The 12,657-nt window shown below is 48.1% G+C and overlaps 1 protein-coding gene across 6 annotated transcripts in view; it reads right to left on the reverse strand.

The window, feature by feature from the left end:
- Positions 1-12,657, reverse strand: part of LOC140390388 (myosin light chain kinase, smooth muscle-like) — a 612,875-nt gene that overhangs the window by 192,122 nt on the left and 408,096 nt on the right. For all 6 annotated transcript variants that reach the window (XM_072475553.1, XM_072475527.1, XM_072475536.1 and 3 more), the window contains one exon: positions 900-1,146. In XM_072475553.1, coding sequence (XP_072331654.1) covers positions 900-1,146 — 247 coding nt within the window. The remainder of the gene's footprint in view (positions 1-899; positions 1,147-12,657) is intronic.

Genomic DNA, 12,657 nt, shown 5'->3' on the forward strand with positions numbered 1-12,657 from the left:
TTATTAAATGGCCTCCCCACTCCCATCTGCCTGCCCCTGCCTACCACATAATGGCATGGACAATGTATTATACAAGTCAATTGGCTTGTTAACAAGTTTAATTGATTGACCCTTAATTATTTAATTAATTATAGCAAGCGGGCTGCTGATTTTGACATCCAGTACCTGCCATGTTATGCAGTACACCTCTGGGGTGGGTGGGATGGTAATGAGCTTGCCACCCCTTTTATTTTACCTGCCCTCCCCACCCCTCCATAGAAACATGCCCAGCAAAGGGGGGAAGGGTGCTGTAAAATCGAGCCCACAACGTCAATCCACCAGCTGTAAGTAACTCCATTTTAAATTACAGAAAATAACTGCTAAACAGAATACAAAACTATGCTCAGTTTTGTGGTTGTGGCCTGTGTAATATTTTTAGAACTAGCACAAAACATTGTGGACACTCAAGTTGTGCTGAATTTGCACTTAAATTTCCACAATCTTTTGTGGCGATTACCCCAACATTGCGGAAATGGTGCCGAAAAAATAAGGCAATTGAGTGGAAAGCCATTGTAGTAGCACAAATTGTTGAAAATTCAGACACATTTTGTGAAAGGCCATGTTAGAAAAGGCCACATAATGGAGTCAGATTAAATTAATAAAACGACAAACTGCAATTTATAAAAAAAAATTACATTAAAACTATAAATAAAACTTTTGATGAACATCTGTACACCTACAATAAAATAAATTATATTGAGCAAACTTTTTGCGATTAGCATCTCACAGTGAAATCATAAACGCTTTCTTTATACACATTTATGATCATTCCATAAATAGGAAATATAAAACCACATTTTGATTATTGCACAGTTTATATCGACGACAGGATAAAGACTTAGAGTGCATTTTAAACATACTTGAGCAGAATTTCATATTGGCCAGCATGATGAAGCTGAACATTCTTGACGAACAGTGTGAATACATCCTCATTTTGGAGGACTTTGCAGTCTTCATCAATGATGACCTCTTGCCCATCCTTCATCCACTGCACAGTTGGGAACGGATCTCCAGCGATGGCACATGAAATGAGGGCGTGTTCCCCTAAAGTCGAAGTCACAGCTTTTGGCTTGCTGATAAACCAGGGCTGTATCCCATCCTGAGGCTCTACAGAATCAGAAGAGACTTCTGTATAACTTTTTTCTGATATAAAACCACGTTGGACAGTACGAAACATACAATTTATTCCTGTTCAAACATATCATAATTTCAAATAGGGTTGCCAACCTTCCAGTACTGGAGTGTCAAGAATTGAAGCTTAATTTCCTGGACACTGCTGAGCCACCTCAGGGGAAAAAGTCAAGTAGAGGGTTTTAAAAAGTTGTTTGTGATTATTTTTCATTTTGTTTGAATGTTTACCAATTATAAAATTATTAGTGACTGGATGAAAGGGCTGGCTGACTGACAATCAAGCATCACCCAGTCAGATAATCAAAACACTGCTTGCCTTCCAATTGGTGTGAGAAGACATTGCACCATGAGAATGGTTGTGCGGGTGACCAATAATGGGAGACCAGCAGTTGGAGGTAGCAACGACTGCAATGGAACCTCCTGGCATACATCAAACCAGAGTTGGCAATCCTACCTCCAAGCCAACCATGACTTCATTGTGACATGCTTCAAAAAAGTAAGAATTCTGTCACGTAAAAATGGGTCAAGTTCTACTGTGGGCATCCAAGGTGCACACTGTAAGCAATTAAAGCACTAATTAAAATACTTAAATAAGAGTCCTATGCTTTGTAGGAGCCTTTGCTAAAATTGAGCTGTCCCTGCACTTGACCAAGTGATAATTTCACTCCACAGCTCAAGGCATCAATAGGCAACAAAAAGCCTTCAGCAGTGCAAATCAAAGTGTCTATTTACGACATACAAATCAGTTCCTGTTTTGTTGTTTCAGCTCCTAGTTAATTTCTAGATAATTTTCAGGCCATTTTCTGACTTTTATAACTTAATTCTGACTATTAAAAATTTTTTTTTTGCTGCATTGGTTTTACCCAAATCGGGTTGCCCAGATGGTCTAGAGGGCTCCCATTTGAGCTGAAGAATGAGGAGGATAAGGCAATAAGATAGAGAGATTGGGAACAGCTGGCAGAAGAGGAAGGAGGGCTCTGCATAGGAGGTCTACTCACAATGGTCTTCAGGAAGCACTAATCCTTCCACTGAGGAGCATCTTTACAAAAGAGACTATGACTGAACCATATCTCAACAACATGAGCCTGAAACCAAATAATTGATAGCACATAACAAGGCTTATTTCAGGCTCCAGCAGGTGATTCAGTGACAACTCACTGTTTGAAGTCCATCATTGTATCAGAGAGGTCACCAAGGCTCCATCTCTTTCCCCCTAGACCGAGCAAAGTAGGGCTTTTGCTAGGATCCTTGAATGTTCAAACATACATACTGAGGCTTGGATGAGAGTCCAGACATCAATTACTCTGATGAAACTCATGTACAGGGAAAACATTGTTTGATTGGCAGTTCTGGCTCTTTGATCTCTGCTATCAATCACGTAATGTGTATTTACACAAGGTTAAGTTGTTTCAAATGCTTGCGCTTTTTGTTATTGATGTTTCAAGGATCTGGATGATTAACAATTTTATTGGGCTGCAATGAAAGGACATTTCTTAGCATAGTGGAATGTAATGAATGAATGACTTATCTTTTAAAGTTTTTTTTAATATCCTGTAGTCACTATTGGGTTCATTAGTTCCATAAAATATATAATAGGTCAATGGGTATAGAACTGCCATAGCTTGGCATGAGAGGCATGATGGGGGATGTGGGTAAGTTCAAACTTGACATGGGGCAGGAGGGGTCATGGGGTGGTGGGTGGGTTCATAGTTTGATATAGTGCTTTGAGGGGCCATATGGAGTGAATGGAGATCATGGCTCGGCACTGAGGTCATGAACAGGACCTTTTGAACTCACCATTTAAAATGTATCCTCATACAACCTATGGTTCACAACACCTCTGGGCTGCCATGAACCATGACTCTTTAAAAATGTTGGCCAACTCCTTGAAAACCGCAGAGTAGGGCATGCCTGTCTCCGTGATGGAGCTTGCCAGGCCGGGAGTGCATAGAACACAGAACATAGAACATTACAGCGCAGTACAGGCCCTTCGGCCCTCGATGTTGCGCCGACCTGTGAAACCATCTAAAGCCCATCTACACTATTCCCTTATTGTCCATATGTCTATCCAATGACCATTTGAATGTCCTTAGTGTTGGCGAGTCCACTACTGTTGCAGGCAGGGCATTCCACGCCCTTGCTACTCTCTGACTAAAGAACCTACCTCTGACACCTGTCTTATATCTATCTCCCCTCAATTTAAAGGTAAGTCACCTCGTGCTAGACATCACCATCCGAGGAAAAAGGCTCTCACTGTCCACCCTATCCAATCCTCTGATCATCTTGTATGCCTCACTTAAGTCACCTCTTAACCTTCTTCTCTCTAACTAAAACAGCCTCAAGTCCCTCAGCCTTTCCTCATAAGATCTTCCCTCCATACCAGGCAACATTCTGGTAAATCTCCTCTGCACCCTTTCCAATGCTTTCACATCCTTCCTATAATGCGGCGACCAGAATTGCACGCAATACTCCAAATGCGGCCGCACCAGAGTGTTGTATAGCTGCAACATGACCTCATGGCTCCTAAACTCAATCCCTCTACCAATAAAAGCTAACACACCGTATGCCTTCTTAACAACCCTCTCAACCTGGGTGGAAACTTTCAGGGATCTATGTACATGGACACCGAGATCTCTCTGCTCATCCACACTGCCAAGAATCTTACCATTAGCCCAGTACTCAGTCTTCCTGTTATTACTTCCAAAATGAATCACCTCACACTTTTCGGCATTAAACTCCATTTGCCACCTCTCAGCCCAGCGCTGCAGCTTATCTATGTCCCTCTGTAACTTGTAACATCCTTCCGCACTGTCCACAACTCCACCGACTTTAGTGTCATCTGCAAATTTACTCACCCATCTTTCTACGCCCTCCTCCAGGTCATTTATAAAAACGACAAACAGCAGTGGCCCCAAAACAGATCCTTGTGGTACACCACTAGTAACTGGACTCCAGTCTGAACATTTCACATCAACCACCACCCTTTGTCTTCTTCCAGCTAGCCAATTTCTGATCCAAACTGTTAAATTACCCTGAATCCCATGCCTCCGTATTTTCTGCAGTAGCCTACCATGGGGAACCTTATCAAACGCTTTACTGAAATCCATATACACCACATCAACTGCTTTACCCTCGTCCACCTGTTTGGTCACCTTCTCAAAGAACTCTATAAGGTTTGTGAGGCACGACCTACCCTTCACAAAACCGTGTTGACTATCTCTAATCAACTTATTCCTTTCCAGATGATTATACATCCTATCTCTTATAAACCTTTCCAAGATTTTGCCCACAACAGAAGTAAGGCTCACTGGTCTATAGTTACCGGGGGTATCTCTACTCCCCTTCTTGAACAAGGGGACAACATTTGCTATCCTCCAGTCTTCTGGCACTATTCCTGTAGACAAAGATGACTTAAAGATCAAGGCCAAAGACTCAGCAATCTCCTCCCTAGCTTACCAGAGAATCCTAGGCTTGTGGCCAAACCATAAAAGGTATTCTTACGAGATCATCGAACCTCTTTTGGCCTTTCAGGAACGTCCTGAAACTAAGGTCCAGGCATTCACCTCCTCGGTGACATCTTGCCACTGGCAACAGAAGTGGTTACTGGAGGCCTTGCTGACCCCTATGGGAAATATCTTCCACCTCCTCTCCATAGCCTGAAATGGTACTTCCAATATAACATCAGGTAATCTGAGTGCCCTCTCTGGACCTTTCTAGTTGTTAAAAAACATTTGGCAAGTTTCTCTCTTGTCCACAGCCAGAACACACCTCCCCTTTATGATGCCTGATTTCCTGATGAATACTGGCTGCAAGCCAGTCCTTATTTAATGTGGTACCTGGGCAACCCGATGTGGCTTATTATCTACATGCTTATTTTAGGTATGGTTTAATTTCTAGGCCATAAACTTTCGCATGAATTGCTCTACTTTCTATTTCATTCTATTCCTCACTAAGTGCAGCTTCATCCTAAGTGACTAGTACTTTTTAGTTACCTTTATAGAAACAGAGAGGTTTTGCTATCACATAGAATGGGGATGATGAAATCTGAATGCAATGAGGAATGAGTACTGACTTGGAAATTTGGTGCAGATAGGAATTTGGTGCAGAAGGGAAAGCAGGCGCTGTTTTTTAATATTTTTTTCATCCTTCAGTAACTGATGAGTGTTCAAAAACATTAATTAGGTGAGCAGGTGAATGAATGGTTGATGAGTTTGAAGACTTTATCCCTATAAATGGAGACAGTAGTTTAAGCTGGTACTGGAGAGATATAATTAATGCATTAAATTTCTAGCTTAACTAATTAAACTGCATTATGTAACTACAGATAATAATTGAGCTACATTTCTAAACTAATTAGTTAAATAGAAAACAATAAAGATGACAGAGTAGATAATGTGATGCAGCAGTGGCATGGTGGTCACCAGGTGATTCACGGGCGCGATTCTCCCAGCCCCGCGCCGGGCCGGAGAATCGCCGCAACCGCGCCAGAACTCCCCGACGCCGGCGCGCGTTTCTCCGAGGTGCAGAGAATCGGCACCATTTGCGCCAGCGTGTTTGGTGCGGCGCCGGTCGCAGGCCGCTCTATGAGACCGGGCCGCCGATTCTCCGGCCCGGATAGGCCGAGCGGCCACGCGGAAAAAGCAGAGTCCCGCTGGCGCCGTCCACACCTGGTCGCTGCCGGCAGGAACATTGCGCGAAGGGTCGGGGGCGGCCTGGGAGGGGGAGGGGGGGCTCCGTTCCTGGGGTGGGCCTCCGATGGGGTCTGGCCCACGATCGGGGCCCACTGATTGGCGGGCTGGCCTCTCCCCCCCTCCGGCCTACTTTGTTGCGCGTCCGGCCCCAGAACCCACGCGCCATGTTGCATCGGGGCCGGCGTGTTCCATAAAGCCACCGCGTATGCGCGTGTTGGCGCGTCGCCACTGCGCCTGCACGGGTTGGTGCCGCCCCCAGTGCGCGCCAGGAAGTGAGGCTGGAGCGGCGTGAATCGCTCCAGCACCGTGCTGGCCCCCTGTGGGGGACAGAATCACTAGTGCCCGTGCCTGTTTCGCGCCGTCGTGAAAGGCGACGGCGTTCACAACGGTGCGGACACTCTGTCCCGCGATCGGAGAATCGTGCCCCACATCTTCAGTAATTGTCTGCAGCTTGAGAAATTTTTCCTCAGGGCTGATGAGCTGGAGTCCAAGATTCGGACACTGCAATACATTAGCAAAGGGGAAAGTTACTTGGAAATTGTTCCAGGAAGCAGTTAGACCCCTCAGCCGAGGTACTTCTGATTTGGTGTGTGGTCAGGGACAGGTGGGTGTGACTGCGGGTGAGGCAGGTATGTGGACCCAGAAGGTAGCAATGGAGGAATCCAACCCTAGCAATTGTCCAACAGGTTCAAGGTTCTTGCAGTTTGTGTGGATGAGTAAACTGACCATGGTACCCGAGTACGGGGGGGACATTCAAGCGGGGGGAGTGAAACGGAATGCCATTGTAGTGGAGAACAGTATAGTTAGGGGCAGAGATACTGTTCTCGGCAGTTGAGAGCATGAGTCCAAATGGTGGTGTTGCCTGCTCCGTTCCAGTGTTAAGAGCATCTCCTCTGGGCTAGAGAGGAACTTAGAGTGGGAAGGGATGGTTACAATTGTCACGTTGCGTGTGGGTACCAATGAAATAGGTTGTCTACTGAGAGTCTACTGAGGGATGATGAGCAGCTAGGGAATAAATGATAAAAGCATGACCACAAAGGTGCATTACCACTTGAGCCAAGACCAAATTGGCACAAATATGAATGCCTGGCTAAAATAAAAGAAATGGGTTTTAGTTCATGGGGCACAGGCACCACTATTGGAGAACAAAGACGCTGTACCAATAGAATGGACTTCACTTGAACTGCGTGGGACCATTGTCCTGGTGATTTGTATAATTAGAGCTGTAAAGAGGGTTATAAACTGAATAAACAAGGGGTAGGGGGCCTCAGATGAGGGAAGATTTGTTAAGTTAAAGAGAAAGAACAAGGCAATATTGCAGGGTAACAATACAGGCAATGGTAAGCTAAGTGTGACAGGAAGGGACAGGACAAACAAACAAACACAAGAGTGAGGTAGCAAGTATGTCAGGTTAGGAAAAAATAGCTTTCAGCGAACAGAGTGGGGAAAGATTTAGGTGAAAGGTTATTTCACATCAAATCCCTTAGGTGAGATGGAGGCCATTCAGCCCATAAGGTCTGCACCAAACCTCAGAAAGAGCACCCTACCTAGGCCCACTCCCCCGCCCTATCCGCATAACCGCAACTAACTTGCACATCCTTGGATACTAAGGGGAAATATAGCATGGAGAATCCACCTAACCTGCACATTTTTGGACTGTGGAAAGAAACTGGAGCACTCGGAGGAAACCCATGCAGACGCGGGGAGAATATGCAAACATCACAAAGACAGTCACCCAAGACTGGAATTGAACTCGGATCCCTGGTGCTGTGAGGGCGCGATTTACCGACCGGAATCATGCCACCATGCCACTCTCGTGCCGCCGTGCCATCAAGTTAACCCCTGGACACCCCAACACACCTGTTGGGAGGTCCTTGAACCCCCCAACACCCCATCTCATACGGGCAGGGCAACCCTGGCCCGATCCCCAGCACGGACAAAGTGTCACCTAGGCATCTTGCACTGCCAGCCTGGCACCTGGGCAATGCCCCCCCCCCCACCAAGTGCTGTTCTGCCTAGTCCTTCTTTGTGGAGACCATTGCTAAGCGCGCCTAGCTGGGGTCTCCTCAGCCAGGCCGTAGATCCTAGGGACTGGTTAGTTCTGGTGCAGGCATAGTTAATTGAGCAGTTATGCAGAATCTCGCGAGATCTCATTTGATCTTGTGAGGCATAGCGACCATCAGGAATCTCTGAAGAGGCCTCTTGCAGGATTCACCAGCCAAATCCCATCCCGATTCCAGTCGGTAAATCGCGCCCTTAGTCATTTTTTGGGGCCTTGGGGAGTTTCTCCCAAGTCAAGCCCACACTTAGAAATGTTTTCAACAATGGTCCCTCACACACCACACCCACAGGCAACATCACCCCCACACACATGGGCATTAGCCCCCCCCCTCCCCCCCAAGTGAGGACAACCCACTATGAGGTAGCTGAAGCTCCCCCTTCTCAGGCCTCCCCACCACCCTCCTTTTGGGAACCCCCTTTGAGGGCCCGTAACCTTCATTCCCTAACCTTTATGAGACCCCTTCATAACCGCCCTTCCCTCCACTACGCTTCACATGACTCTCATTCCTCCCTTCATGGACAGGCCCAGGCCTTTAGCAGTGCCACTCGAGTACTTGGGCACCCCAGCACTGCCACCCTGGCAACATGGCAGTGCCTGCCTCCAATCTGCTGGCGATTTCCAATGGCCTGGGAGACCCCCTCAGGTGCTGTTACGCCTGGTCCACGTTTGTGTGCACAAGTACTAAATGGCGCTTGGTCCAGGCATCTCTGGTCCGGGCGCCGGGAGAGTCTGGCACAGACAAATTTAAATGAGCCATACAGCTAATTCAAATATCTGGGGCGAAATTCTCCTACCCGCCCCGCCACATTTCTGCGCCGACCGGCCGGCGGGAGTCTCCGTAACACCGGCCGGTCAATGGGGTTTCCCATTGTGGGGCACCCCCACGCCGTCGGGAAACCCCCGAGCGCCGGCAGAACGGAGACTCCCGCCGGCGGAGAATGACGCCCCTGTATCTGGATCTCGCTCTTGCTGGGTGTGGTTGCAAAGTCTCGCGTGGTTTGGTTAAATCTCACAAGACGTCTCAAAGGTCGCGAATCTAGTGAGAGGCCTGTAACGAGATACAACGGTCTCGACATGTCACAAAGTCGTGTGCCATTAGGCCGATGGATTGTGCCCATGGTTACAAGGTTACAAATAGATATATCCAGATTACTACATCACATTTTGAAAAGACAGCCAGAATGGAAAAGTTGGAGGAGTAGCCCTGATAATAAAGGATTATGTTACGACATTAGTGAGAATGCCAGGGTGCCTGGGTGGCACTGCCAGGGTGCCTCGGTGGCAGTGCAAAGGGGCAGGGCTGGCAGTGTCAAGGTACTGATGCCAGCAGGAGTACCAGAGTACCACCCTGCCCAAAGCTCGACCACCTGGGGGACTCTGATGGCCTGGGACACTCCGACGTGCTGTTACACCTGGTCCATGTTTATGTGGACCAGTGCTCAATGTTGCCCTGGGGAAACTGTGTACACTATTTTCTCAACTTCTTGATAGCCGCGTCTATGCCGGATCACCACACACAGCTTTGGGTCAACATTTTCATTTAGAGGCCCCTGGGTGTCTGCTCTAGAGGTCTTACAAAATTGCCCCCTGGCTGCGTTCAGGGATGACCACTGGGGAACCTATAGCAGGACATCGTCCACCATGCTGAGTTCTGCCACTTTTGTGGTAAAAGCCCTTTGGTCCTTTGGGAGGTGCTGGACCGCCTATGTGGTGGACCCTGGCCAGCAGCGGGCCTGACTTTGTCCATACCTTTACTTGGGGTGTTGTCACAGGTAAAGAGTCCATAAAATGTCAGGTCACAATTACTTGGTCCAATGCCGTCGGTGTTGGCATACTGGTGGGAAGCCGGAGGCGTCTGTGAGCATCCGCATGGGCGATTTCCATCCCTGGGCCAAGTTCCAAAACATACTCATATGCCGCTAAGAGGAGAGCTCAACTCTGAATGCGGGCGGAGACCACTGGGGGACTTGCCCTGAACAACCCCAAAAGGAGTTTATGGCAAGTGTACACTGTGAACGCATGTCCATAGACATACTGATAGAACCATTTTACGCCGAACACAAGCATCAAACCGTCTTGTACTATCTGAGCGTAATTCTGCTCCGCTGCCGCCAAAGTGAGGGAAGCGAATGCAATGGGCCGCTCGGTACCATCGTCCCCCTTGTGTGCCAGGATGGCCCCGATTCCATAGAGTGAAGTGTCGCATGTGAGCAACGAAGGTTTTGATGGGTCGAAATGAGTCAGCAGATGTGAAAATGACAGTCATCTTTTCACTTTGTCGAAAGCAGTCTGCTGCTGTGGATCCCAAAACCACCACTGGCCCTTATTTAACAACAGATGCAGTGGGGCCAACACTGTCACCAAGTTTGGGATGAACTTCTCATAGACGTTTATAAGGCCCAAGAGCGAGCAGAGTGGGATCCTTTGGTATGGGTGCCTGCCGGATGGACTGTACCTCATCGTCTACTGGATGTAGTTCGTGCCAGTCCAGCCTGTAGCCTAAATAGACTACCTCCTTCACGTGGAAAATGGGCTTTTCGCTCTGCTTGCGGTCCCTGGCTGCCGCAAAATGACTTAGCACATCCACTAAATTTTTCAAGTGTTCCTGATCGGAGGAACCAGTAATCAGCACATCATCCAGGTAGACTGCCACCTGTGGCAATCCTCGCAGGATATTTTCCATCACCTTTTGGAATATGGCACATGCTGAAGAGACTGCGACTGGCAGCCTGGTAGACTCATATAAACCCCTGTGTGTGTTGATGGTCACATATTTGCATGAGGTCAGGTCCAAGACAAATTGAAGATAAGCGTGGCTTGTGTTGAGTTTGGTGAAAGCCCTTCCTCCGCTGAACCTTGCGTATGGGTCCTCAATCTAGGGCACTGGGTGATGATCCAAACGGGACGCTCGGTTGATGATCATTTTATAATCTCCGCAGAGGCAGATAGAACCATCAGACTTCATAACCGGCACGACCGGCGCTGCCCAATTTGCAAATTGATCCAGGCGGATAAATCCCAACTTCCCTAAATGGTCCAGTTCTGCATCGAACTTTGGTTTCAAAGGCGGGCCTGAAAATAGTGTGGTTGGGCCTCTGGGTCTACTGACATCTTGGTGGAGGTCCCCCCTGGATGGTACTGAGGCCACCCTAGAATACCCCCGGGAAATGTGGCAATATCGCATCCGGCCTATCGGGGTACATCCGGCATACTTGCTGCCAGTCAATCTGGAGACTTTTCAGCCAGTCACGCCCCAGCAAATCTGGGCCTGACCCTTTTACCACTACCAGTGGTAAGTTCGCCCAATGAGCCCCATATTCCATTGGGACTTCTGAGGTGCCGGCGATCTTCAATGGCTCCCCGGTATACGACACCAGCATCAGTACATTGTAATGCCAAGATGCGTATCTCTGAGCTAATTAGATTGTACGTGCGGCGACTGATCACAGAAACCGTCGCTCCGGTACCATGCTCCATCCGTGTCAGGAAATCAGTGATCTGGACCATCACTTGGATAAGCGCCACCCTTGGTGCCAGAATGCATTAAAGGCGGTGGGCTTGTTATCAACGAAATGCGTCCACCTTCTGGGATGGTCATCGGGGTGCTGGGTGGATGTAATTTCTCGTTGGCGCTTGCCCCATCGATTCCCTCTGGTGCCAGTGTGTTCATTCAGTGTGTCAGGGGTCTCCGGTGTGCAGGAAACACGGCGTCCCTTGGCAGGAAAATGTTACCGACGGTCCTGGTCAACCATAGAGGCCCCCAACGGTGGGAGTCCGGAACTGCAGCACGGGAGAAGGGGGCTCCTTGTGCTGTTGGGCAACTGAGGTTCAAGATGGCCATCCATCGGAGCTCCTGGACACTGTGTTCTGCGCCTGCCCGGGACAAAGCTATCTTGGTCACTTTCTTCAGGTCCAGATTAGTTTCTTTGGGTCGCCTCACCTCTGATCCCGCAAACCAAACATCCTCCAGATAATGTCGAGCCAAACTCACAGGACTCGGGGAGTTTTCGCAAATGGCCCAGAAATTCAGTTGTAGGTTCGCCCAGGTGTTGAGAAGTCATGTGGAAATGAAAACGCCGAAAGATTAACGGTGCTTTCGGATTAAAATGTCTGCTGACCAGCGTAACGAGCTCCACAAATTGTCAGGTGACAGGTGAGTCATGAAAAGTTAAACTTTTGCTCATGCTGTGAGTCTCTGTGTAGCAAACCGCGAGGGTGCCACCACCTGTCTGTCATCCCAGACTATGTTATTCAGATAAAAAAAGAAGCGCATTCGCTAAATGTACAGGGTCCAATCCCCCGCCTTGGCATCAAATGCTTCTAGCTTACCGATGAGGGGCATATCTGCATATCTGTTGCCTGAATGGAGGCCTTCTGAGGCCTTCTGCAGCTCCACTTAATCCTTGTTGCCAGTGTAACATCTCAGGCAAGTGATCACTTCGAAGCGATGACTGTCGCAAAGCTTTGATTTATATTCCTTACTATTACACCTCCAAGTCCCCAAAGGGGGCGCCTGGCCCACCCCCGGACTGGAGCATTTAGATCCCTGCAGTCCTAGGAAGAGGGGGGTTAGCTCCGCTCCCTCATCTGTGTAAATCGTACTCAGGTGAGACCACAGGGTGTCTGAGGTGGCAGATCCCTGGCCTCCTGTAGGGTTATAACAATAATGAAATTGAATTCCACATTAAGTTGGAAAACAACATACTCCAATCACAAAGGAGAATCTTGGGCGGA

The sequence above is a fragment of the Scyliorhinus torazame genome, chromosome 2 (genome assembly GCF_047496885.1).
Source record: "Scyliorhinus torazame isolate Kashiwa2021f chromosome 2, sScyTor2.1, whole genome shotgun sequence".
Classification (NCBI taxonomy): Eukaryota; Metazoa; Chordata; class Chondrichthyes; order Carcharhiniformes; family Scyliorhinidae; genus Scyliorhinus; species Scyliorhinus torazame.